The sequence below is a fragment of the Chelonia mydas genome, chromosome 21 (assembly GCF_015237465.2).
Source record: "Chelonia mydas isolate rCheMyd1 chromosome 21, rCheMyd1.pri.v2, whole genome shotgun sequence".
NCBI classification, from domain to species: domain Eukaryota; kingdom Metazoa; phylum Chordata; order Testudines; family Cheloniidae; genus Chelonia; species Chelonia mydas.
In genome coordinates this window covers 16,075,712-16,103,345 of record NC_051261.2, presented here as the reverse complement: position 1 = coordinate 16,103,345, position 27,634 = coordinate 16,075,712, and the positions used below count along the sequence as shown (strand labels likewise).

The 27,634-nt window shown below is 53.3% G+C and overlaps 1 protein-coding gene across 1 annotated transcript; it reads left to right on the top strand.

The window, feature by feature from the left end:
* LOC114022059 (myosin-11) lies at window positions 1-27,365 on the top strand. Its single transcript, XM_037885121.2, has 5 exons — window positions 1-612; window positions 10,688-11,304; window positions 12,349-12,502; window positions 14,309-14,429; window positions 18,761-27,365. The coding sequence occupies exons 1-5, from the start codon at window positions 301-303 to the stop codon at window positions 19,018-19,020; spliced, it is 1,464 nt and encodes a 487-aa protein (XP_037741049.1). The 5' UTR covers window positions 1-300; the 3' UTR covers window positions 19,021-27,365.
* The last annotated feature ends 269 nt before the right edge of the window (window positions 27,366-27,634 follow it).

Genomic DNA, 27,634 nt, shown 5'->3' with positions numbered 1-27,634 from the left:
TAAAAAGTTTGGCGTTCGGCCTCAACTTTCCAGGCGGCTCGGCGGAGACAGTGGAAGCGGGGGCGCCGGGGAGCCCCCAAACGGACCGGGGAATTCGTGGCGACAGCGGGAGGCAATGCACCGATTGCCTCGACCGCATTAGCTTCAGGCATTGCGGCGATTGCAGGAGCCGGAGGCCCCGCTTACTTTGCCTCCGCAGGCGCTGCGCTGCTTCGGAAACTTGCTCGCTTTGCCTCTGCCGCCGGCCTCGCCCCAGCTGGGCGGATCGCCCCGGCCGCCTGCCCCTCTGCCCGGGGCGGCATGACGGTCAAGCAGCGCAGAGGCGGCAGAGGGCGGCCCGAGAACAGCGCGGGCGCTCCGGCTGCTCCGGGCTGGGCGGAGGAGAGGGCGGCCGCGGGTCCCGGCCCCCGGGAAGCCCGGGCTTGGGGGTGCCGAGCCGCGCTGGCGCTGCTGCTGCTCGGGGTGGCCGCCGCCGGGGTGGCCGTGCTGGGCTGGCTGCTGGTGCACCAGCTGGGGGCCCTGGAGCAGCTGCGGGAGGCGCTGGGGAAGCTGCGGGGCCGCCTGGCCGAGCTGGAGGCGCTGCGGGAGCAGGAGCGGGGGACGAGAGAGCAGGTAGCGGGGGGTTCGGGGGCGGGCCAGGGTCCGCGGCTCCGGCAAGGGGGGGGGACGACCCTCAGATCTTGGGGGCGGGGGGGGCTGAGTGATTTGGGAGCAGGGGGCTGTTGTCTGTACGTGCATTGTATCAGAGTGTCTCGGGGTGGGGGCGGCTGTGGAGGGGTCTCCGGTTCTCGCATGCATTGGTGGTTGTTGGAGAGCTGCAGCTGCCTGCCCCGGTGGGGGCTGGTATTGAGTGGGGGCGCGCACGGAGAGCAGAGAACAGTCTCGCTGCCTGGGGGGGTCCCATGCAAGACCACAAGACACTTTTCCAGGCTCTGCAGATCCACTGGCTCCCAGCTGGGCAGGGGGGCTCCATGGAGGTCGCTCTCCCCAGCCCTAGTTTGTATTCTTCACCTCTGAGCCCCTTGTGTGCCCTCCTGGCTCTCTGGGGCTGTTCTAAGTCAATGTCCTCTTCCAGCTCTGCACCCTGGATATCCTGCCTACGCCCCGTGGTCAGAGAAATGGGGAACAGCCGCTCTAGAGGCTCTCCCAGCTGTGTGCAGGGTAAGGGAGGGAGGCTCGTGAAAGAAAGTACAGCTGTTGTTTGTGGTCCAGAATCAAGGAGGTACTTGAGAATGATAATGAACACGACACAGGTAGCATCCCCAAACAACCCCCACGCTTCCCCCAGAAATTCACAGCTGTGGTTTCTCAAATCGTAGCTATCCATGGATTAGTGGGGCAGGAATGCATGGTGTGTGAGCTGAGACATTAGGATGGCTTCTTCTCTGGCCCTGCCTGCAGCAGGGCACAATGCGTTAATAGAACTGATTTCCATATTGGGGTGGAAATGATCTCAGTCTGTGTATCAAGATCCTGGGTGAGTGAACTTAGTGGCATGAACAAAGGAACTCTGGCCTGGTTGTCAGTCTCTTTGTTACAAGTCGTAGGCTGGACTGCCAAGTCCAGGATGAGATGCAGTGGGGAGTAGGGCTGGAATGGTACTGGGTTATGGGGAGCTGGCATTACGGTATGGAGGAAGCTTCTTGGCACGTGGCTGCACTGTTACTGGTTTTATCCAATTCTTGCTGGCATTGAAATTCATCTGTGGCTGTGTGGTAATGACACGCTAAAGGAGTTTGCCTCTTGGGGCAGAACCTCTACCCATCTGGGACACGTTCTTCTCCTGGTTCTCCCTCTGGGGCAGTGCAGCTCCCCACAGTCCCTTGTTCTGGGCTCTGTCCTTGTGGTCCAGCCCTGCGTTCCTTCTGAAGTTACTGAGACCGTCACGTGTTTGAGGGCAGCAGAATCTGTTGCTGTTTCTTATCACGTGCTTGCGCTGCATGTAAGGATGGGTGGTGTCTACATGACATAAGCTTTAGACCCATTTGGTGTATGCACCAGAAATTATTTCAAGTGCAATGACCTAGGTCAATGGTTCTCAACCAGGGGGGAGTGTACCTCTGGGGGTACTCAGAAGTTTTCCAGGGGTACATCAACTCCTCTAGATATTTGCCTAGTTTTACAACAGGCTACGTAAAAAGCACTAGCAAAGTCAGTACAGACTAAAATGTCCTAGACAATGACGTGTTTATAGTGCACTGTGTACCGTACACTGAAATGTAAATACACTATATCCCAATTGATTTGTTATAATTATATGATAAAAATGAGAAAGTCAGCAATTATTCATAACAGTGTGCTGTGACACTTGTATTTTTATATCTGATGTAAGTTTTTAAGTGAGGTGAAACTTGGGGGGTACATAAGACAAGTCAGACTCTTGATAGGGGTACAGTAGTCTGGAAAGGTTGAGAGCCACTGTCCTTGGTATTCATCTGGGGTGAATGCAGAGGTCTTTAAAATAGCCTCTAAAGAGGGCTTAGGTGGTACCTAGGTATAGTGTCTGTCCGTCCGTCCCCCAGCACAGGGAATGAGTTTCATTCTTGGTAGGGAGGCATTGACAGGCCAGTGGTCTGATGGAATAAAACCGGTCCTCTGCCCTGCTTTTGAAAGTGTCCAATGCCTTATGCTTTAGAGGACAGTGCTGGAGAAACCTGTGACTTGCTTTGTTGGTAGTGTTGGTGTTGAAGCGAACTTTGTTGGCTACAAAATGAAGACCCAAATCCTCTCTCGACTTCCTGCTTGGATGGAGGCTACTGCTTTATAGTGGTTACAAGTATAATATACTGGTAGACTTTGCCATTTTGGCTTCTTATTCTAGGAGTGATGTCTTGTCTCTTTAAAACCTCACTTTATGTAATGGAAAGGACTCCGTTAGCGACTCAAGAACAGTCCCTGCAACTCCCTGGCCCCCAGCTATGAAGACTTTACAGGTTGCTGGCTCATGTATAAAGCATGTTATTTTCTTAATGCTGCACCGTGAGTCCCATAGGCCTATTTTCCCCCCCCCACCCCCTTCCCCCAATTGTATACCTTTAAAAACACAGTATTTAGGGTTTGGTAGCACAAGGGGCGAGGCGGAATTAATTCCTTATCAATATTTTTCTTTTTAACCCTGCAGTATATTTACAGTTGGTGGGAACTGGTGGGCTAGAGGGTCCAGGGCAGGGAAGGAAGAGCTAGCCGCAGCTCAGTAAGGATTCCCCTTGCTAAGCTGTGAGCAGAGTTGCTGAGTGACGGGGGGCCGGGGGTTGTCCATACTAGTCCTCCTCTGTCAGAAGGTTGTTATGGCCTGGCCCATGGTTGCTGTGGGGAGGAAAATGGGAATGGAGACGAGGCAATGACATGCTGACTGATATTGTTTCCTTGTGCTACCAGCCCTCCCCCCATCAGCTTGCCTCTCACTGTCTCTCCTTGGGGCAGAGACCATTTTTTGTTCTGTTTTGTACAGTGCCTAGTAGGATGGGGGGACTCCCAGACACTGCAGTGGTACAGCTAATATCTAACGATAGAGGAGGCAACAGATACACCTTTTCCTCTCCTCCAAAATGGAAGCGTGTGTCTGGTGCTAGTTGCGACATTGGGGCTGTCATTGTGCCAGACCCCCCCCCCCCCCGGGTCCATGTGTGATTAGACTCATGTGCATGCATGCACCCTGCTTGTGAGAAAATTCCCCTCTGGGCCGTCGTTCACTGCTGTCCGTCCAAGATGCTGCATGTGCTGGAAGGAGGGATGCAGCCCTCGGGAGCTGTGGCACGTTGTTTTCTAACAAGTGGCAGGCACCTGAACGTGAACCCTCTCTCATTAGCTCTGTGGCTGCTTGTGTGCCTGACGAATCCACAGCAGCGTGCAGGTCTAATCCCTGCGGAGTGACTCTGCATTACTAGGGGTCTGTGCCTGTGTGGGGCCGTGGGCAGCGCTCTCCCTCACTGATGGGCCACGTGGCTAGAATTTGCAGAAGGACAGAAGCACCCTCAACTGGAGCCAGATTTTCAGGCGAGCTTGGCATATTGGGAGCTGAGATCTCCTGAAAATTTAACTATAAATATCACCGTGGGAGCTGCTGGGTGCGGCGCTTTTCTCCAGCAGCTGCGGAGACTCTTCAGTGAATGTTATCTTGCGTTTATAGGTCTCTCTTAATCCAAAGTGAACTGCCTGCCTCTAACACTGCCAGAATGCAGCGCCGCCTGTGTAGAGGGTAGCCGTTGACCAGTGTACAGCCAACCACACAGCTGAGATGGTGGGAGGAACATTATCCAGTGACCAGTGGGGCAAACTCCTGCTCTCAGGCAGGGCTTTGGTCTCCACTCAAAGCCCAGTGTGCAGTAAACTACTAAGCACGGTATTTATCCATCTTGAGTGGTCAGAGTTGACCCTGCTGGGATGTGAACCTATCACTCCAGAAGCGAAGATATTTCACAGCTGAATCTGAGACTTCCGAGCCATCCCTCCTGGCTCGAGAAGGCAATGGGGTATGCTGGCCACAGACTCCAAATCCTAACATTGGGACAACAGAATGTAACCTCTTCCCCCTTCTCTCCTCCCAGGCGTGAGCGGGGCTTTCCCATGCAAGTTTAGGAAGAAGTATGTTTTCCACCTCCTGCCATGTAGTGGCTCTTGGTTACTAGTAATATCCATCTGCTTGTTCAGTTTCACCAAAACTCTGGAACGTAAAGCAATCCAGCAGTGACTGCATGGGTTTATTTGCGGATCCAGCCAACGCCTACCCAGAATTAAAATGAATACACTTGGCACGTAATCAGTTCCAAAGTGGTCCATCGTTTTAAGTAAGCACCTACTATTCTCCGTTTACATTCACTTTTCCTGGATTCCTACCCCTGTAGCGCAGCTCAGCGTGCTTCTGAGCTGTTGCCATAGCATATTATACCTGTTTTACAGATGGGGAAACTGCTAGAACAATGTGGTCACTGATTTTTGGTGCCCAACTTGAGACCCCTGAGATCTGATTTCCGCCCCCCCCCCCCCCCCAGCCAAAATCAGTGGCCTCTTGTCACTCAGGCCAGTCACTAGCCCAAGGCTAGATGGAGTGGTAGAGCTGGGATTAAAACCCTCAACCCTGACTTGCGCTCTCCCTAGTTAGAGACTCTTCTGTATGGTGGTGGTTTGACCCCTCCCTGTGGCTGGAGAGGAACCTTCCACTAAGTTCTCTGGTCTGGACACTGAAAGCATTTGCCTTCAGCTGTTTAAATTTGTTGAGGCCTTTCTTTAAGGGCTAGTGCAGGTGCTCAGAGGAGTTTCCTGTCACTTTATAAGAGTTCCTGTCTGTTTAGAAACGCGCATTGCACAAAAGTGTACGGAATCCACTCCAGATGTGCAGCTTCTGCTGCCGTTCCCTCACATCAGCCTACGTTCCATCCCTGCCCGCTTATCCCTGTCACAGTAGCATGGCGGGGGAACATACAAGCCAACTGACTTCTGACCATGCGGCTTTCGCTTGCTCTCTGGTTCTTTCTGTCGATTCAGTCTTTTGTCCCTGTCAGAAATAAAGGGAAGGGTAACCACCTTTCTGTATACAGTGCTATAAAATCCCTCCTGGCCAGAGGCAAAACCCTTTCACCTGTAAAGGGTTAAGAAGCTAAGATAACCTCGCTGGCACCTGACCAAAATGACCAATGAGGGGACAAGACACTTTCAAATCTGGAGGGGGGAGACAAAGGGTTTGTTTGTCTGTCTGTGTGATGCTTTTGCCGGGAACAGATCAGGAATGCGGCCTTACAACTCCTGTTAAGTTAGTAAGTAATCTAGCTAGACATGCGTTAGATTTCCTTTTGTTTAAAGGGCTGGTAAATAAGCTGTGCTGGATGGAATGTATATTCCTGTTTTTGTGTCTTTTTGTAACTTAAGGTTTTGCCGAGTTGGATTCTCTCTGTTTTGAATCGGATTACCCTGTAAGGTATTTCCCATCCTGATTTTACAGAGGTGATTCTTTTAGTTTTTCTTCTATTAAAATTCTTCTTTTAAGAACCTGATTGCTTTTTCATTGTTCTTAAGATCCAAGGGTTTGGGACTGTGGTCACCTATGCAAATTGGTGAGGATTTTTATCAAGCCTTCCCCAGGAAAGGGGGTGTAGGGCTTGGGGGGGGGGATGTTTTGGAGGGCAGACATCCCCAAGGGGGCTCTTTCCCTGTTCTTTAACACGCTTGGTGGTGGCAGCATAGGGTTCAAGGACAAGGCAAAGTTTGTACCTTGAGGAAATTTTAAACCTAAGCTGGTAAGAATAAGCTTAGGGGGTCTTTCATGCAGGTCCCCACATCTGTACCCTAGAGTTCAGAGTGGAGAAGGAACCTTGATAGTCCCAGCACAGTTACTCACTTCCTTTGCTAGTTAAATACTTCATCATAGAATATCAAGGTTGGAAGGGACCTCAGGAGGTCATCTAGTCCAACCCCTGCTCAAAGCAGGACCAGTCCCCAACTAATAAGGCAGCTTGACCTGCTGTGGGTAAGGTTTGGGTAATAACTCTTATACATTGATCCTGGTTAGCAGATGACTCATTGGTCGCTGACTGAACGCTGCTCCAGCAGCCCCCTTTTCAATTCCTTTCTGGGGGGGCTCAATACTAAGGAGAAGTGGGCCAGCTGTCGGGAACTGTTAATCTGAAGCCTGTTGTCTGGTCACTGGCACTCTGCAGTGTTACCAGAAGCGGTTTGATCGTCAGTGTTACAATGGGATGGACCCAAAGACAGTTTGACAGAAAGGACAAAGCCCTGGCTGGGATGACTTGATTGGGGATTGGCCCTGCTTTGAGCAGGGGGTTGGACTAGATGACCTTCCAACCCTGATATTCTATGACTAGCCAGTTTGGTAATGGGATGCAGGGGTGGCAGGTTTGTAGAAATTTTGGTGGTGCCCAGAGCCCGCTCCTGCCTAAGGTTCTGGGAGGGAGTTTGGGTGGGGGGAGGAGGTCTGGGGTGCAGGCCCTAGGCTGGGGTAGGGGATAGGGGTGCAGGCTCTGGGAGGGAGTTTGGGTGCAGAAGGGGTGAGAGGTTGGGCTCTGGGAGGGAGTTTGGGTGGGGGAGGGGGACTGGGGTGCAGGCTCTGGGCTGGGGGTGGGCGTGCAGGCTCTTGGAGGGAGGTTGGGGACGGGAGGGGGTGCGGAGGGAGGGGGTGCAGGCTCTGGAAGGGATTTTGGGGGTGGGAGGGGGGCTGTGGGGATGCAGGTTCTGGGAGGGATTTTGGGGGTTCGGCACTTAGGCTCCTAGGCAGGGTGGGTTAGGGGGCCTCCACGCTCTACTACCGCCAGGTACTGCCCCCCGCAGCTTCCCATTGATGGCAGGGGTGCTTGGGGTGGGAGCAGCGCTTGTAGACCCAGACCCACCCCACCCCACCCAGGGGCCGCAGGCAAGAAGCTGCTCAGCTCCACTGTGCTGCCGGTGGTGGGTGGGGGCTGTTTTAAATCGCCTGGGGGACACGTTGCGGGGGAGCGGAAGGCGGGGCTGAGGGAGAGACCCGGTCTCAAACATTGCTCGAGCTGGGCCCCGGGCCAGGAATATTCCTGGTTCCCAGACACCACGGGCCCATAGAACTCCCCGCCCATGATGGGACACAGAACCTTCCAGTCTCAATCAGTAGTGACCGGAAGTGATTGCCAGCTCTCAGCTTTCGCATATGTGGGAGAGGCCCAGTCCAGGACCTGCTGGGCAGATCTGCCCAATAGAATCCAGCAAGGCCTTGGGAGACCACCATGATGTTACCAATGTAGACTCCCTAAGCTGGCCTCCTTGCTGACAATTTCTGCATAGAGGCTGAAAACTCAAGAGACCCCCAGAGGGGGTCCCTGCAGGGGAGGACTGAGATGTATTAGTGGGGGGAAAATGCACTTCCACTGCTTAACTAAAGGACTGTTCTCCAGGCCTGTACTTGCCCCTGTGCTCCCTGCCAGTCACTGAAGTCTTCGTTTTCCAGCTTAACATGCAAGGACTCTTCTTTTTGGGCGGTACCCACCCAAACAAGATGGAGATGCTATGCAGCTGACAGCACTTTATCTGTAGCCAAAGTCAGCCCACTGAAAGCTGGGGTTCCCCTGGTTCTGGTGCTCCTGGGTGTTGGTCATGATAGTTTAGGTTTTGGGTTTGTTTGTGTGTTTTTTTTTTTTTTTTTTTTTTTTTTTAATTGATGTCCCTTCAATTTCCACCATTAACTTGTGTGTGTTTCCTGCAGCTCCTGCCACGAGAATAGCCTCTGCTTCTGTTTCAAGGTTCTCGTGTGTAAGCAAAGAGCAGCAAGCATCCTAGGGGCCAGCTAACCCCAGCAGAAACTGCTTCTCGGGAGGGGGGGCTTTTTAAAAATCTGTTGGTTTTGGTTTGGGGGAACCTAGTTTTGCAGCCTGACACTGTTGCTTTTCATGAGCGTTCAGCCCTGCCAGATGGGAATGTAGATGTCTGTGCTAAGGTGTGACCGTTCTATTTTAGGAAAAAATGGAGCCAACAATTATCTATAGAGCCATAGCTTGGTCTAGTGAGTGATGACAGGCTGCTAAAATCTTTTGCAGCTCATTTCTGGGATTCTAATCAGTAATCCTAAATCCTGTAAATCAAACTTCACACTGAATGTTGTGTAGTGGTCCCAGCAGCTACAGCCTCCTGACTGAGCAGCCCCTTGCATCTTATTTGCATCTTTTTTGAAGCCTGTTGTGTGTTGCTTGTTTCAGTATCGATACCAGAGAGCGAGAGTGGCACAGGTTGTGAATTCACACCTCCCAAGATGCAGGGCTGGGTAGCCTTGCTGGCTGTAGGGTGTTCCTACTATGGCTAGACACACTGAAATCTGGCTTGATATTTAGTTGATTGGTCTGTAGTTTTGTGAAAATGTCTTCACAATTAAAAAAACAAAACAAAAAATCCCTTTTTAAATGTCAGTAAATATTCCCTGCTTGTTGGGAACCAAACACACCCTCGGGGAGAGCCTGAAAGGACATGGCCTGTGAAAGCAAAACCGGCTCTGTTTGTTTTGTTATCCAAGTGGAGGGAACCAGGGGCAGCGCTGGATTTTTACAATGTGTCGCTTCCAATGATCATTCTAAGGGGCTGTTAATGCAGAGGTGAAGGAACTTGCTTACAAACAAGCTTTAAACTGATGGCTCCATTGAGCACTTGCTTTGCAGAGACCCTTACAGATCCCTGGCCGTGACACTGGAACGACTGTAGAAGAGGGCCCCAGAGAACCCTTCCCAGGGTGGACATTGGTCTAATGCATGTTGTGATGGGATGTTTGAGCCAAAACTTCAAGAGCAGCACATTCATTTTGTAATGAAGAAAGTTCATGGAGGTTAAGTCATTAATGGCTATTAGCCAGGATGGGTCAGGAATGGTGTCCCTAGCCTCTGTATGTCAGAGGGTGGAGATGGATGGCAGGAGAGAGATCACTTGATCGTTACCTGTTAGGCTCACTCCCTCTGGGGCACCTGGCATTGGCCACTGTTGGCAGACAGGATACTGGGCTGGATGGACCTTTGGTCTGACCCAGTCTGGCCATTCTTATGTTCTTACCCAGCTTGAGACACCAAGGTCTGATTTTTCAGAGGTGCTGAGCACCCCCAGTTCTGGCAGGAAGTCAGTGGGGTGTGAGATTTGGCTTTCAAAAGGTGTCACCACTCTCTTGAAATCGCTGGCTGCCAGTTAGTGTGTGCTCAGTGGATCCCCATGCTGTGCAGACAGGATTAATAAAGCTCCTAGAAGCGGCCCTTACTGCATCTTGGTGCTTTGATGTCTAGACATACACACACTTCCGTATCTTCATTGCAAGCTATATATAATTTTTAAGGAGCTCCCAGTAACCAGGGACGTGACCCTGGCAGCAGTAAACTGCCCATTGCAGTCGAGATGGGCAGCCAAAGTTGCTCTCGAAATTTCTGGTTCTCAGTGAAGCTTGCCCTGCTGGTTTTGCCAGTGGTTCAGGCACAAGCCTGGGACTTGGATGACCTGGTTCAATTCGCTGCTTTGCCACCATCTTCTTGTTTGATCTTGGACACGTCCCAGGGCCTACTCGGCAAAGGTACATAGAGGCCTATAGGGGCAAATAGGCCCCTTGTGGGATTCACAAAAGCTCCTGAAGCAGGCGAGGTGCCCGGCTGGAGTTTGTAAACCCCACAAGGGGTGTCTCTGCACCTTTAGGTCCCTAATACCGGTGCAGATCTGCCCTTAGTCTCCGTATCTCAGCGCCCCGCTGTGCCGCACCTGCCCCCGCCCCAAGTGTGTGAGACAGCAAATCCACTACAGATTGTGAGGTGCTCAGATACTGTGCTGTTGGAAGACCCACACAAGTGCCTGCGATTAACCCTTACTACCCTTGTAGTTAGGACCAGGCTAGTCCTGGGCCAAATGCTTCACATTCTGGTTGACCTCTCTTGGCCTAGGTCTTAGAGAGGCTGTTTGTGAGCAGCTGCTGTGACTGGAGGAGGGCAGTGGCAGCAGACTCTTGGTGCCTGCTATTCCTCCTCCTCCTCCTCCTCTCAGGACTTGGCTACTGTTGGGGGGTGGGGGTCTCCTCTCCTCCTGGCCCTGCTCTCGCCTTCAACCCATGCTTCCCACTGAGGAGGATGTGGCAGGCTTTACCCCAGGCTTTCCCTATTGGTGGCCATTTCCAGGTGTCCCAGGCATGGCCTCATCTCTGGCTGTCCCCAGGTTCCAGAACACCCTCCTCACACTGTGTCTCTTTCCTTCCAAGCTGTCTAACATGGCGGAGCTGGAGCGGCGACTCTCTGACCTGGAGCTGGCCCAGATGCTGTCTAGGCAGAAACTGGAGCGAGCCTTTGCCACTGCTGAGCGCATCGAGGCCTCTGACCCCATCGGCAAGCTTGCCGCCTTCCAGGTGGAAGTGAAGAAGGCCATCAGTGAGCTGAGAGGAGAGCTCCCCTCCGGGACCGAGCTGGCTGCGCTGCAGAGCCAGCTGGAGCAGCTGAGAACCACCGAGCTGGAGATGCTGAGGCAAGAGGTGGCCGGACTCTTGGCGTCGGGTTCCAGGCTGGAGCAGAGCGTGGCCTCGTTGACCAGCTCCCTCACCAGTGCCCAGAGGAGCCTGGAAGAGAATGCTCAGAGCCTGCAAGCCATGCAGCAGGAAGTGGAGCACGCTAAGGTGGCTGGCGAGAGATTGGAGAACAGCATGGGCTCCCTGTCAGCCCAGACCTTCATCCTGGAGGGAAGCCTCAACCGCACCACACTGCTGGCACACGCCCTGCAGCTGCAGCTGGAGCAGAACAGCAAGGCTCTGGCTGGGCTACAGGAAGTGGTAGCAAATCAGAGAGGGAGCGACAGCTCTGAGCCTCGGCAGCTGGAGAACCTCTGGTATGATGGCCACTCGAGGCTGATGTTTGTTACGTGTATTGCGGTAGCGCTGAGAGGCCAGGGCCCCACTGTGCTAGGTGCAGGTCAAATGGTTCCTGCCGCAGAGCATGGGATTTGACCACCTCTAGCCAAGCGGAGCCCTGTAGAGCCCTCGTTACAGAGAGCAGAGCAGCGTGCCATGTCTGAAGGGTTTAACACCAAAGCAGGGTATAGTTATTGAGGGGATGTGGCTAAAATCAAGGGGATGCAGTTCAGAGCAGGAGTGTTTGCCCTGAATACAAGGGAGGCCTTCCCTATAGTGAGACCTGCCTGGAGAAGCATTTGCTCCATCGCTTGGGACACACGCAAATATACTGGGCAAAGCCTGTGTGGTTACAGGGCAGCGGGCAGCTGTGATAGGAAGCTCTGGTAGCCCATTGCCCGTCTCCAATGTCCGTGGCCTAGAGTCCTGGTGGCAAGGGGTGTTGCTTTGGGCTGGGCTGCATAGCAGTGTTTCCCTACAGGACTCCTCTCTCTCCTCCCGTAGCAGTGGCTCCCTGCTCCCCGCCAGCTAGTGGTGAGGGAAAGTCCACACTGTGAGTGAAGGTCTGATGGCCGCATGGGTAGGCATACTCACGCAAGCTTTAATCTAGCTGGCATGGGTAACAGTAGTGTAGATGGGGTGGTGCAGGCTAGCAGCCGTGGGTAAGCATGCTGGCACTAGCTTAATCTAGTGAGCATGGGTAACGGTAGTGAAGATCCAGTGACATAGGCTTCAGCACAGCCTAGCAACCAGACTACAAGCTACAGGGGCTCTGGGTATGTCCTCTGTCTGCTAGCCCACTCCGAAGCCTGTGCAGCTGAGTGAAATGTAGCCTTCTTCAGAGGCCATTAGGAAGCAGTCTGCCCTCTCCTCTGGCTTTGTGGCATCCCCTCTCTGCATTCGCTGCAGGCTTGTATCTCAGACTGCCGCTCCGCATGCAAGTGCCCAGTGGCACGTGAGAGCCAGTGTTTGCAGCTCCATGGGGACCCGCAGGTCTTGACTCTGCTCTCTGGGCCTTCCAGGGTGCAGATCCAGCAGCTGCAGCTGGAGAGATCAGCCATGCAGGAGCAGGTGAGCGAGGCGCTGCACAGCATTGCTGACCAGAGGAGAGAGCTGCAGGGCAGGATCTCGGAGCTGGAAACTGCTATTCATGCTCTTCAGGGCCATGTGACTCAGGTGAGGACTCGGGGCCAGCCTGCTGTGGTTACTCCAGTGTTGCCTAGGGAGAAGAAGTAAGCAATACAGTAGCACCTCAGAGGTACGAGCACCGCGGGAAGGGAGGTGGTTCTTTCAGAGGTTTACAACTGAACACTGACTTCATACAGCTTTGAAACTTTACTGTGCAGCAGAAAAACGCTGCTTTTAACCATCTTAACTTCAATGAAACAAGCACAGAAAGTTTCCTTACTTTGTCACATCTTTTTTTTAACTTTCCCTTTCGTAGTTTACATTGAACACAGTACTCTGCTGTACAGCATTTGCTTCTTTTGGTCTCTGCTGTCTGACTGTGTACTTGTGGTTCCAAATGAGGGGTGCGGCTGGCCGGGCGGTTCGTAACTCTGATGCTCTGTCCTGTTAGAGCCCGGGGGAGATGCTGGCCGGGCGTCAGAGGAGTTCAGAGATGAGACACAAAGCGGGCTAAGGGGGTGGAGGAATGAGAGTGATTCGCTTTACATGACGAAGGGTGAGGGGAAACAGAGCTACCCATGAGAACAGGCCAGGCCTGGCTACTGATCTCAGAAGGGCTGGAGGATGTGGGGGGACACGCACACAGGTGCTGGCTTTCTCCAGGCCTGGGGGGTCCTCAATCCCCCACTCTGCCCCCTGCTCCCAAGTCCCCATCCCCGCCCCGTCTCTTCTTTGCCTCTTCCCGCCCAGTTCCATCCCCTCCACTGAGCATGCCTCATCCCTGCCCCTCCCCCTTTCTCCCCGAGCCTCCTGCACACTGCGAAACAGCTGATCGTGGCGGGCAGTCGGCGCTGGGCAGGAGGGGGAGGAGTTGATCGGCGGGGCTGGCAGGAGGCGCTGGGGAGGAGGAAGGGAGAGCTGCCTGCTGGTGGGTGCAAAGCACCCGCTAATTCTTTTCCGTGGGTGCTCCAGAGCTGGAGCACCCACGGAGTCCGCGCGTATGCGGGGGACAGACATGGAATTGCAGATTTTAAAAACAAATGCAACTGACGTGCTGGGATCACTCTGAAATGCTGTCCCGTCAAGCAGCGTAGGGCAGCCTGCATCCACAGAGGTGGGTCTTGAAGGTACGTGTCCTGCAAAACGCACAAGTGAGGGCTTCTGCATCACAGCTCCGCACTGGGCTCTGGGCCCTGGAGGGTTATCGGCTTGTAGCGAGCTGGCTGGGCTCATGGAATGTGACGTTATTTTGGTAGCAGAATCCCCCGGATTTACTTCCCAGCAGAATTTCTCAGCTGTTGGGTCGGGGGGAGTGTTACAGCTCAGTACCTGGATATCCTTTGGGAAGAGGGTTTTGCAGTACGGTTGGTCACATGAGGTTCTGGGTTGGGCCTAAACCCACCAAAGCAAATACCTGCAGGAAGGAGGAACGCTGGAACTGGGCTTTAGGAGCCCTAGGAGTGCAGATGTGGGCAGTGCTGCTCCCTGCAGTGCAGGAGGATGTGCAGGTCTCAGAACCAAAAGCAGGGGATTTCAGTCTCCAGTGCCTCTTGCCTCCATTGATCAATCTCTCCCCACGTGCTTGCACGCAGACCTTTGCTCCAGAGCCCTTCACCTGGCAGTAGCTGGCACCTCCCTGGAAGCTCTGGGAAGTGGAACTCTCTGCAAGCGGGGAATCTCTGTGTATGTGGTTGCCTGTGTGTGTGACAGCCTCTTGCAGGGTGGGGTAGCTCCCAGCCCCACAGGGAGGCCACGGCATGTGGCCATGACTCTCACCACGCGCTGCTTTCTGAGGAAGCCTGTGCCTGGAGCAAAGAGTCTCTCCCATGCCCTGGATTTCCTCTCTTTCTTCAGGTGGAGCTGGGCATGGTCAATCTGAACACACAGTTCTCCACGGCCGTGGAGCAGCAGCTGCAGGGTCTAAAGCTTGGGATGGCCAATCTGGAGAGCAGCCTGGGCACCAGCTTGCAGCAATGTAAGAGCAAAATCCCTTCCTGGACCATGGGGGTGGGGTGGGGGAGACCCACAGACTGAACTACTGGTTGTGGTGTTAGGAGCCACCCCCGCCGTGTGTTCTGCTTGCTCATCAGATGGGCACATGCATGCACCCCTCTGCATGCTTCTCGGGAGCCAGAGACAGAAGCCAGTTGGGTCTCTTCTCTTCCAGCGCTTGGTGGCTCAACCTTGTGCCGACTTCAGTGGCTCAAGTGATTGGCGTAGTTTTGCCCGGGGGGAGGGGAAACGAGTCCATAGACTATTGGGCGCACTGTTATTGCGGCAGTCGTGTTGTCCGTGAGCTTTGATGCCAGCCCAGCGGGCCCCTCTGGCTGTCCCCGCACAGGCTCCGTTTAACCGCAAGCTCTTCTCCCCACCCCCTGCCCTCAAGACACCCATTTGGAGTGATCTCTGACTAGCGGAGGAGACGCTCAGAGCTGTCTAAGCTCACGCCGGGTCCCAGTTCCTGCTCCCGCCACTGTCTGTCTAACAGGGCGTTTGTGGAGCAGGTCCCCGTTTCGCATGTCCATTGTTACCAGATTTGATCATTACTTTGCGGTACGCTCATTTATTAGGGTTACTCTTCGCCGGGGGGGCGGGGGGGGGGTGTTAGGATCTGTACTTCTGTCAATGTACTGCTTGTGTCACTTGTGTTCTCCTACGGAGCTCTACTTCTCCCTGCTGCCAGTCGTTCCCCCCCCCCCCCCCGCCCCCCAGTGGAGCTGTCCTGCAGGACCTCGGTTCCCCTGGGCTGGGTTCTTCCCAGCCCCAGAATCAGACGAACACACACGCATTAACAGAGCGCGTCTGAGAGGGCCGGGTTAATCAGCACTCCCAAGCTGACCCCTTATATGTCCCTGGACTCAGCAGGCCGGGTCAAGCAGCACTTCCAAGCTGCCACCTTCATATGCCCCAGGTTCAGCACGTCCCTATCCCCATTTCCACGTTACAATTGCTCTGGTCGTAACCTGCTGGATGAGCAAACCCCACAGGATTTTTGGGCGCTGCAGGGAGCGTTGCTGCAGAGCGAATGGGGAAGCCAAAAAATATCCACTTTGGGGAGAGAGAGAAGCAACCAGCTTAATCATGTATGGTTATTACCTGGCAATAAATAACTTCCAAGGGGAGCCAAACAAACCACTTATAATATTAAATTGAACTTAAATTTGATTATAAAAGTCAGGTTTAGAAAACTATAACTGATCCCACAAATCGGGCTTAGAAGGCTACACTGAGAGAGAGAGAGAGCTGGGTTCTCACTACTCCGTGAAGCTTGAATCGAACGGGGGTCCCAGGTGGTGGTGGCAGCTGAGGGTCCAGAGTGCTGAAGACAGGCAGAGCCCCCAGCATGGTCGGTCAGGAGAAGGTGAAGTCCCAGTGGAGCTGATGCAGAGTTTGGATCCAGGCATCAGAACACTTACTTAGCGAAGGTAGGGTTTTTTGTAGGGAAACAACGATGGTTCAAGGGAGAACACTAGATTTGTTTATGGGTAAACTGATGGCTCAAGGGAATATGCCAGAGTTGTTTTGTTCAAGCTAGACAATGGGAGCTGATCATTCCTGGCAGTGCGCGGTGTTCCTTGGAGGGAGCTCACAATGCAATTAGGCAGCTTCAGTATTTTGGATACTAGTAAAGGATTTATTACTAGAATTGGTCTGATAACTACTGAGCTGGATGTGTGCAGGCGTGGGTTCATTAACATCTGGCTCAGAGATCCCGCAGAATGCAGTGCTTCCCTGCTTTTCTGGTCCCAGAGTTCAGAGCGGTTCTTGCCTTGGAATCTCTGTTCTCCATTCTGTATGCTAATGGAGATGCCTCCCTTCCCATCTTCGATGCAAATGAGGCTAGGGGAGTTTCCTTAATCCTGTCACCCGTGTCCCAGAGGTTTAGGTATGTCTCCCACGGCCTTTTGATTGCTTTTTGTAAGTCTGTCTGTCTTCTGAATGGCTTCAGTTCAAGCAGACGCGGCGGGGGGGGGCGGGGGGGAAGAGGTCTTTAGTGAGTCAGACAGGCTGGGTACTGCGCCCTGATCCCCCAGGAATGCAGAGCTGATCGGTAACACCATCAGTGGCTTTGAGTGTGAGGAAGGACTGTGGGCTGGCGGCTGCTGCTGCTTCAGCCCTCGGCAGGGTGCCAGGCACACCTCAACGTGGTGGCTGCGGGTGACAGTAGGAAGCATAGTAGACCTCTCACCCAACGTGGGGTGAAAGGCCTCTGTGTGGGACTGGCATGAAGGGTAACAAAGTAACTGGAAACCTAGTGTGTCTCTGCGCAGAGGCTTTGGAGACCAGAGAGCAGCCTGGCCTGGTGTAAGTCCATGGTCGGTGGAGTCGCACCTGGGATGCATCCGTCCCTAGGACTGTTTCCTTTGGGAAGGAGAATTGATGACAGAGGTACATAAATAATAATTGAGCTAGAAGGTCCATCGGCCTCCTGGTTACCCAGTAGCGTAATAAGAGAACAAGGAGACTCCCCAGTGAATTACAGAAGCAGCGCACATTAAAATAGCTAACAGAAAATTTTCATGGAGTGTGTAACTGACCCTTGGAACCCACTGCTGCAGGACAGCACGGGCTGAATGCACTTCCCCCAAAGGATTAGACGCTGGCACCGATAGAGCAGCAGCTGCAGTTAGCCTGAAACATATTTATCCCAGTTGTCTATGAGCCAATGAGCAGCTGTGGTGAGCAACACATGGCCAAGCCTGCAGGGACAGTGAGCTTGGGTGTGGCAGGATGTGGCAAGAGTCTCTGAACCATCTGAGACAGGTGACATTCCATATTCTTAATCCAAATTTGCAGCTAAATTTTCGTATCCAGTAATATCCACAGGGGGGCGCTGTGGGACTGCAAGTGCCCGAAGCTCTGTGCATGGGAAGGCAGCACGGGGGTTTCTTTGCAAAATCAAATCTGATCTCAGTCCCTGGAAATCCCGATGAGGGGAGGAAGGGTGAGTCCTTAGGGGGCTTCTCCAGATACCTGGTGGGGGTAAGGGGTTTTCAGTGGAGGGGAAGTGCCCCACTCTGTACCACAGAGCATCTGGGAACTGCCATGCAGGTGTTTTTTCCTCTTCGCTCTCAAAGGGAGGCACGTCAGGGTGAGCAGAACCAGGTCTCTTCCCTCCTGAGGCAGGCTCTTCCCCGAGCCCAGGGCTTCCTCGCCCTACAGGGTCCTTTCACCTGAGGAGAGCTGGACATGGCTCCCTGCAGAGCTGCCATCTGCCTGCCTTCCCGCCCCCCTCAGGGCTGAATGTTCCTCTCCCAGGCACTGAGATGAGACCCTAACCGCAGGCTCACTGGGATTCCCCGTCACACTAGAGCAGTGGGGAGTGGCTGTGGTGCCTATGGCTAGGGCTCTGGGTTTGGCTCCATTCAGATCCAGCCAGAGCTTGCGACTCCAGACCCCCCGGTTAGAGCTGATTTGAATTGCTTTGGGTTCCTTGCACCTCTCCCTGGTTTGGTTCTTCGGGATTCCATCCCCTGTCCTATCCCCTCTCCCCGCCGGGTGTAGTTCCCTGGTGCTGTGGTTCCCATTCCCCGTGGACACTAGTCGGTGAGAACGTGTCATGTGTCACTGTGTGTTAATTAGGAGCCCCTCTACTTGTCACAGCACTGATGGTTTTCCTGGAGGAGTGGGTGTTCATCTCTAGTGATGGCATGTTCCTTTCCCTGTGGTGTGCCAAGCATTCCCTTGATCTTGTGTTGTGATACCAGATCTCTGCTCAGGGCTGTCCCCTTCCAGCCCCTTGGGGTGCTTCTCCAGGCTAAATGACTCCTGTCTCTGCAGTCTCATGGTAGATCTCTGCCAGCTGCCTCTTCACCCTCCAGGCTCGCTGAGACTCTCTGGAGGGCACCGAAATTGAGTATGATCTGTGCAGTGACCATTTCCTGTCTCTGTAAATATGGGACATCCCCCGAGGGTGGAGCGCACTGTGCTTTGCAATACTTATGCCCCGTACCAGAGAGCATGATACAGTCCTGCTGCCCTAAAGTTTCTTTCCCCGCTGCAGGGGAATGCCACTGACTAATGTGGATTCCTTTCATGGAGGCCTGGTGGGAATTTAAAGCTACGGGACTGTGTATCTCCGATACACCTTCCTCCCGGACATCGTTCAGCTGTGATGGGGTAAAGAGTTTGGTCCCTGAGCTTCATAACTCTGGCTCTGCAGTTATGGGTTGCCTCTCATGGTGATGGAGGATATACAGAAATGGAGCCTGCAATGGGACAGTGGGAAGACTGGCTTGATGCCCTCAACAGAAGGGGAAGGAAATTAATCTCTTGCTTCTCTCTTCTCTCCCCCGCCCCCACCAGGTCTCTCAGGAGAAGTACAGACCCGCTGTGAGACTGAGGGCAGCTGTGTGTGGCCACATGTCCGCGAGGTCAGCTTCCCGCACCGTGTCCCGACCCAGCCCGTGATTATGCTGGGGCTGGTGGGGCTGAGCGCTCATGGCTCCGTGGGCATCTCGGTGAGAGCTGTGGACGTCACAGACTCTGGCTTCAAAATACGCATTGCCAACATGGGCAACCAGAGCCTGTCCAGCGCGAGGGTCTCTTGGATGCTGTGTGCCTAGACGGAAACTGTTATGCAGCCCTTGGAGCAAGCAGCTGGGGCATTGGGAGCAGGGGTTACTGAGCTGGTGGCATCTGCTTTACTTGGAAACAACCGTGGTTTGCTTTGGTTTTCTTCACAGTAATTACACCTTACAGGGAGTCTGTGTAGATGGGATTCCAATTAATAGCCCCTCTCTTGGGAGCTGTGTACCCCCATGGAATGGCAGGCTGAACAGCCCCGGGCCTTGCTGAAGGCTTCTGGAAAGTGCAACTGTCAAGATCTGTCTTAAACTTTCAAACATAAGCGCCTAAACTGAGCCACCAGCTATGTGCCCATGTGCGTGTAGCCACTCTGCGGCCACAGATGTGTGGCTTGCTCTCACAAACAGGCGTACCACAAGGCTGATTGTGAGGGAAGTTTAGCACCTGAGTCTGTAAAGTTGGCCGGTAAACATCTTTATTTAGGGATTTTTTTGGTTTTATTATTTTCAGTAGCAACTGTTGGAATGTTCTCCTGCTGCCCACGTAGGATTCTACCCAGTGCTTTGCATGCCAGAAGTGTTAAAACTTACGCAGGGATGATGCTAATGGCTGGATGCAGCCAAACTACTGAAGATGTGGGACTACCTCTTTTTTGTGTGTGTTTCCAGTTGAAATTGCCTGGCTGAGCCAGTTGCTTCTGGCACCGTGTGAGCTTGCCTGTATGGCAGAGGGTATTGCAAGTCAGGGCTGCTCATTCCTCGCAGAGCTATGGCTTCTTCTACTCTGAGCCTTACCCTGGAACAGATGGACAGTCATGCTAAGCTCTCTTGTAGCATTGCAAGGTGGACTAAGCCTTCTCTGGACCTCTGATCTCCCCAAGTGAAACACCAGTGCGTTCAGACTGCTTCAGGTGTGCTTGCTTTTCTGTCTAATTCTGCAGAAGGGAAGCAGCTTTATTTTAATGTATACAACTCTCTCAGGCAGCTTTGCGGGCTACTAATGGCTTGTCCAGCCTGCTGACCTATGCACAATACACCTGCTTCTCTCTTCTCCTTCCTTCCCCTGCCCATCCCTGGAAGATGCACTGGAGCTCTCAACACAGCAGGCTCCAGGGTGGGAGAGGGGTCTACAAAGCAGGTTATGGGTCCACCATGAGACACCTTGCAAAGATTGTAGGTGTGTGCAATTCCACCCCCATAGTCCCAGTTTGGAGGTTTTGTGTCCTGTGGGGGTGGGTACAGAAAGACTCTCGGCTGGTGCTACATATGTACCCCATGGAGATTTGTGGGTCTCAAATTGGCAGGGTTGGGCTTGAGCATAATGCCTTCTGTGGCTGAAGGTCAGAACACAGAGGCTTCTTCTTGTCAGAAAGAAAATGGGGGAGTGTTTCCCCAGATTGCCAGCTGATGTGGGAGTGGGGGTTTGGAGTGACTTCGGTTGGGTGCTCGGATAGCTCCACTCTAGAGTCACAGAGGAGACAATCTGCCTAAATTGTCCTCTTCTCCTCCACACGTTCACTCTGCGCTGACTGAAAGGAGGAAGGACAGCCTTGTTAAAGCACAGAACTAGAATGTTGGAAATCCATGTTCAGTTCCTAGCTCTGCCACACGTTGGCAGGTGGCTTTCCCTCTGCGCCTGGACTGTGTAAAGTACCAAGCGGTGCCCGCTGTCTGCAGAAAACCATAGAGATTTTTCCGCCCCCCCCCCCCCCTAAAAAGCAAATTCTACAAACTGAAACACTGTGATTTGGAAATGGTGCTGCCCTGCCTCATGGGAGCTGTGGTTCAGATGTCTGTTCCCATTCTCCTCTATAGACTGCGTGGAATGTGTTTCCCAGAATGCACTCTGGTAAATTACAGTTTTGTATGGGGAGCGGAGCCTATAAAAGAGAGGGAATATGAAGCTGCATTTACCAGTCAAAATATTTTGGGGTTTGGGTCTATTTTTGGTGTGGAAAAATGAAAACTGTGTTTGTGTGTACACACACCTATTTTTCCAACAACCATCTCTAGCGCCAGTTATTGTTTCTAAGCTCACTGGGTGCTATCCGCTCGGACACATGGCAGATGCCTTCCCAAAATGCCCGAGGAGGCCCTCGGGGATCCAGAACATTCCAGCGTTGTCTCATCACCTGAACTGGGCTGACAAGACTGCTGCTGCCCCGGCTCGCCAGGACGCGGGGTGCAGAAAAGCAGGTGGTGCACTGCAAGCTCGAGAGGGGAGTCGTATGATGTGCGGGGATGGCAAAATGGATCTTCAGCCTGTCGGAGGGCAGAGAAAGGTGCCAAAGCAGCATGTTCCGCTCTGAGCGAGTGGGGGACATCCAGAACTCGGGGGACAGGGGGAAGCTACCGCTCTCTGGCTGTCCACAGCCGAAGGAGCTGCTGTTGTTTGTTGGTGCCTGAGCGGTAGGAATTGTGTCTGTGACTCAGCCCCATGGAGGCCTCGAGGTTTGTGGGCCGTGTGCTTCAGCCTCTGGCACGGAGCTGGCTGCCAGTTCAGGAGGCCGCAAGTGCTGAATTGCCAAAGCTGTTTTAGAAACCAAGCAAAGGGCACAAACCAAAACCTGCCCTGGGTGGATCTCCGTTGGCAGTGCAATATTTGGCCTCGTCCCTAGCGTGCCTTGCTCTAAACTGGTTTTCCGCTCAGGTGCGGGCTCGCATGGCTTCATGCGAAATGGAAGTGCTTTCCCTGAAATGGAGGAGTGCAAAGTAAGACCTCTTCCAATTTCAAGGCCCCGTTGGCTGCTCTGTGGGATGGAGGGGAAAAAAACATGGTGGGTCAGAACAGGGAGTGCTGTATGCAAACCATCGATCCTTCCCTGAGCCTCTCTCCTGCTCTTGGGAGCCTCTGGGACCACGGCCACCCTCCTTGACATACTGCCCATCCTGCCATAGGGTTCCCCTTCCTGAGGGTGAAGTACTTGAGTCTGTAACAAAACAGCTCTCCCATTCAGCAGACATGGAGTTTCCTGTTTCTGGGGAACGTGGAATCTGGCCTAATGTTAATTCTGACTAGCTGGACACTGTCCACGTATGTAGCCAGGCTCTGATCAGACCCCTTGCTCCTCTCGTGCTGTCAAGGCCAGCAGAGCCCTTTGCTGAAGCTTTTCTGCAGGTACCGAATAAAAAGTAGGAAAGCCAAGAGTGGGGTAAGTCTGGTGTAGCTTTAAAACCCTGCTCTCCTAGGCACCCAAGAAACTAAACGGGTGGTGGTTCTTGTGCCAGGCTGGGTGTGGAGACACTCTCTGGTGTTTGGATTGTGACCCATTTCCATTTAGCCTAGGTCAGTAAAAACTAATGTACGGGTGCAAGCAGAACCCCTATAAGCCAGCTTTAAACTGATGCCAGTGCCTACGCCCCCACCCCCCCCAGTCTTCCACCAGTTTAACCCTAATTAATCAGTGTATTCAAGTCCTGTGCCATGGGAGCGGCTGCTGTGTGTACATCCGATTCCTCTCTCTTTCTGAGCCAGTTTTTAGCTTGTGCTTGCCATTGGCTTTCTCTCCACTTATGTGGCTGCAAACTGGGCCTGAAGACAGCCAGCCAAACATCTTACAGTTGCCCAGCCAAGTGAAGGGCTAGGCTGCTTAGTGTGGGCCTGATTCTGATCTCGTTCTGCTTGTATGCCAGGAACTCTGTTGTCCTTAGTGAGGGTGCTCCTGATTTAAAGGGGTGTGAGAGGAGAATTGGCACACACCTAGGTTCTCATCGTGGCAGGATTGCTGGAAGGGCCTAGTACCTATATGTTTCTGTATTGAATCAGGCCTTATACAGGAGCAGGCTGAATGTGGCTGTCTTACTGAGTGCAGAAATGGGTTGCTGTCCTGCTGTGTACCCGTGGCGCAAAGCTGAGCTCAGTGTTGATAACCCCACCAATTGTTGGGCCAGCAAACTGCTTCTCTTCTCAAATAACTGCCTGCATGTTGCATTGCCCTTCCAGCCCTGCGCAGATTCAAAATTTGTATCCGCATCCAACTTGCAAAAATGATCCGTGGATACCTGCATCTGCGGCTATAAAGCTGATATTTTCAGGGCTTTAGATACCACATTTGGATCCGCATCCATCCGCGATGGGCAAAAAGGGTCCTTGGATATCTGCGGATGTAAAGTGGATATCCACCGATTTGCAGGGCTCTGGTCACCTTCAACTTGCATTGCTCCATCTGCCCCAAAAGGCTGCCAGTCCCGATCCCTGCCGGGTAACAGTGCTAGCCTGCTTCTTCACTCCCGCTGCAAACTCGATCCCTTCCCACCATGTGTAATTCAGGTAGCAGGTGAACTTTTAGCTTTTCAGAATAAGTCCTGCTGGATTCAGAAATGCAAGAACAACCCCACTTCTTCCAAGGAGGAGACGCCTCCACAAATCAACCTTCCAGCTGTTCCTCTCATCTGGAAAGGATTTGCACATGGCCCTTGGCTGGCTCAGTGATGTTTGCTAGGTGGATAGAGCGGTGCAAGCAATTCCCATGCCACAAATGTTAAGTACTGTAGCACTTCTCTAATCTGTGCCCACATGTGAACAGGCCGGGTGCCTGTTTTTCAGTGGATCTGGGGGTGAGATCTGTTGTCAGGCCATCATCCCCTTTAAAATAAGGGGTGACTAGGCACTGCGCTATAGAGAAGGGAAGCTAGATGACAGCTGTCAAGTGGAACTAATAAAGGGCATCTCGTGCTGGGTTTTTATTGATTTGCATCCATGCGACATTGAAGCAGACCCTAATCTGCGATGGCTCACGTAGCTCTTGGGCCAAATGACTGATGATTTGTTTGTGCAATGGTGGTGGACTCTAGGGACTAGTTTTCTTCTCACTGCGAGGAATGAGGGAAGGGACTGTAGATCATGCGGGAGAGCCTCAGCTGGGGTTACGACCCCTCCTTCAGCTGGGCATAGCTGGCGAAGTTGGTGTTGCTCACGGTCTCCTGAGTCCTCTTCTAGACAACAGGGTGATGGGTGCATTCTCAACATCTGAAAACAGGAGCAAAAGCCCTTGTTACTATCCCAGGGTTGCCTGTATGAGGAATTCACAGTCAGGTAGCCGCTTCCTGGACATGAGCTGTGCCAGTTCTGGCAGCCCCAGACTCTGGTCACTTCCAGGGAGAAGAGCGGATGGTGCTGAGATGATAAACAAGCAGCCAGCTAAAGCCTGACCTGCCCCTCAAGCAGGAAATTGGGAGAAGTAGCAATGCAGATTAGCGTCCCTGTGTCCCTCCACCCCCATGGCTGGTTAGAGTGCTGACAGGCCCTAGCTTTCTGCTGGTGGAAGCTGGAAGTGTGATGTGTCTCCTTGAGCCTGCTGTGCTGGGAGTTAGACGCTATTAGTGTTCAAAGCGGCAACCCAGCACCTGCTGCCCAAGCTGTCCCCTGAGGAAACCCAAACTCCCCCCACTCCAGTCCCTGCTAGCTGTATGCACGTCCCATGCACCGAGGATTAGTGTTGCCTCGTGGTGGATCTGGGGTAATGTCTTTCTCTGCCGGACATGGCAGGGGAAGGTTGTGTTGTAAATGAATAAATCTCAACGAGCACCTTGCCCAGTGTACGGGCGGCTCCAAGCATGGGTCTCAATGTCTTGGAGAGAACAGCAGCTCTGCGGGAAGACCCCAGACATAGTCCTGTTCCAAGCAAAGCCTTGCCGTGTCCCAGGAGTCCTTAATGGGAGGTGTGAATTCTAGGAACAGAGCCAAGTGCCTGGTTGGCCTATAGCATGTAACTGCCTCTGCCTGTTTAATAAGGGATGTGAATTTCAAGAACATAGAGATGAGGGGCCTGGTGGCATCCAAAACCATGCGGCTGGAATTGCCAGGGACACCAGCAGTCCAGAGCTGGGGACTTAGAGTTCCCTTCTTTGCAGTGAAGGACCCCAATCCTGCCTATCCCTCGCCTCCCATACATTGTCGTCTTCAAAAGTTTCCACTCCTTCCAACCTACTGCGCATGGAGATCAGCACCCCACGGTGCCAGGGGCTGTACATACAGCTGGGGAGAGCCATTCCCTGCTCTGAAGATCTAACCCAAAGGGTGGGATGGGAGGCAGGCACAGAGAGGCAATGATTTTCACCCAGGAGCAGAGCTGGAACTAAAAGCCACATCTTGTGAGGCCCAGTCCATTGCTGGGTTAATGAGGGTCCTGACAGCCAAGCTGGAGGGTGTTTCTGACTGGAGGGGGCTGTAGGCCTTCAGAGCGAGAGATGCTTCTGTCTTTTCCCCTGGGCTCTGAGCATCTACAGCTTTCCAGCCTTCCTCTGCCAAGTCCTCTCTCTGCACCCACTGTGAGCTTCTCCTTAGAGATGAACTGGAGGAATAGCCAGGTCACCTCCCCCACTGGATTGCTGGGTTCTCTGGGGCATCATGGAGTCCTGGCTCACCCCTACTCCTAGGGTCTGTGCACCGGCCTAGGACACCCTCCATCCATTCTTTCAGTTAACAGAAGGAAGCAGTGAGACCACCCTGGTGCCCCACACGGGAGCGCAGGCTGCTCTGTGGACAGATCCACGTATCTCCTCTTACCCTCTCCTCTGCCTCCCTGCTGAATCACAGCCTCTGTGGGAGATGGGCAGAGGGCCCAGAACCATGTCCCCAAATGCCCTGAGTTCGAGAGTTCCGGGTAAGTGGGAGCGAGATGCAGACTAGGCCTGTGTTGAACCAAAGTCAAAGCCGAACCCACCAGTTTTGGCAAACATTGGTAGTTTGGGTTTTGCAGTCTCCCCTCCACCCCTTATGCTCTTCCTGGCTCTGTCCCTCGCTCCATAGAGATGCCTTCGTTCCATCCCTTGTGCTACAGATGCTCCCTCTGTTGCCCTCTCCAGGCATTTACCTGCCAAAATTCCTGCCCTCCCTGGCATGACTGAACCCTTCATCTTCCTGCTCTGGGAGCTGGCAGGATTCGCCCTTCTGAGGGGCTCCCTAGGGGCACCTGGCTACTGGGCTCCCTGCAAAACAGTGTGCCCCCTTGCTAGGCTGATCTGGCCACCCGTCCAAGAACCTGCTGCCACTTCATTCCGGCCTGCCTGGGCGTGGTGATCAGCGGCCTTTGTTCCTGCCGTCGGCATGGCCACGGGGCCAAAGGTAGCAGTGAAGCCTAATTTACAGGCAGCTCAGAACGCAGGTGGGGCAGAACAAAACGTGTTGGCACAGATGGGGCAATGTTCAGAGAGCTGCTTTCACACGGCTTATCTAGCGATGCCTGGAAGCTGCAGCAACTCACTGGCTTAATAACATCAGCCTGGGACGAAGCTGCCTTTAATGTAGGGACACACGTTTGTGGGCAGGGAGCTTTTCTATTAATTCTGCAGCAAACTGAGCAAATCATGGAGCTGGGCACCTGGGTTCAGAAATGGGGAGGGGCGTGGATGAGGCAGTGCTTGGGTTCCTGTGCCAGGGCTCCTGAGAGAGAAGGGTGGGGTGTTACCCCTCCAGGGATGCCAGCAGAGAATGTGACACACAAGGCAGACCCCAGGGAATCTCCGCTGTGATGAAGGTGCAGGACAGCCTGAGGTTGATTCCGCAGCAACTTCCAGGCACCACAAAAACCCAGCTCTGACGAATGTCCAGTGTGTTCCTAGACCTATTGCGTGGCAATCTTCAGGCACGATGGAAACAACGCGGCGCTGATAGTACCGATTGCAAAACTCCATGCACAAGGCAAGCTCAGCATGCCAACCTGTACTGATCAAACCACCAAGTGCAGACACAACGCAGGCTCAGCTCTGCTGAACGTGGGGAGCAACTCAGAAAGCAATGGCACTCACTGACTCTAGCTACCAAGGGAGCTCAGCTCTGGCTAACGTGCCAGGTGCCCCTCTGCTGATTGCATAACCTCTCGGGTGTGAGCAAAGCAGGAACTCTCTTGGAAAAGTCCTTCCCGTCCCCTGTACTCAGCGGGAAGAGATCAGGGAGGGGGTTGCCTCCTGCTGTCCTAGGGGGAGACTGAGTTGGCCAGGTCTGTGTTGAGACCCCCAAGAAGTTGCTTGCATTTCCTGTGCAATGGAGGCAGGATGGTGCCCCAGCTGGCTGTTCCAGCAGAGTGGTTGCAGATGGTCAGACTCTTCTGAATGCAGGGGAGGGTTGGTAGGAGCCTGGGGTACTTTGGACCAGCAGGAGTGGCCCACCACCTGTCAAGCCATATCCCACCAAGTGAGCTGCTCAGGGACCAGGAGGGTTGGTTATCTTAGCTGCCATGCTGGTGGCTAGCCATGAGAGTCCTTCAGAAGGGTCAGACAGTGGGGTGCGTTCCCTTTAGCCAGAGCTTCTGTGGCCTTGAAATTTCACCTGTTACTTCCCAGTGTTTGGAAAATAGCCCAGTAACAGGGCTTTGGCCACCTTTAAGTATACCCCCTGCCTCTCATGAAGTGCTGTGTAGGGTAAGCCAGTGCTCTATTCCACAGCAGAGCTGGGTTTAATTCCCACAGGTGGACTCCCACCACCCCTTCTCTCTGGCCTTACAACTCTGGCTAATGCACTGCAGGGAACTCTGGGAAAGGGAAGCTAATAGACCTTTCTCGTTGCTCATTTCTGTGATTCAGCTGCAAGTCCCCAGGATATGAGGTAAGGAGTGTACATGGGACTAACCCTGCCATCCTACCCAGGCCTTCAGCAATGAAGGGAACTGGTTGAAGAAAATTCAACAGTTTTGTGTTCCCTTAACTTGTTCCT

Bases quoted from the DNA above. Each gene is read 5' to 3' on its own strand.
- LOC114022059 (XM_037885121.2), top strand. From the start codon at position 301: ATGACGGTCAAGCAGCGCAGAGGCGGCAGAGGGCGGCCCGAGAACAGC. The intron at 12,503-14,308 runs GTGAGGACTCGG...CTCTTTCTTCAG, and splicing joins TTCAGGGCCATGTGACTCAG to GTGGAGCTGGGCATGGTCAA. The intron at 14,430-18,760 runs GTAAGAGCAAAA...CGCCCCCACCAG, and splicing joins GGGCACCAGCTTGCAGCAAT to GTCTCTCAGGAGAAGTACAG.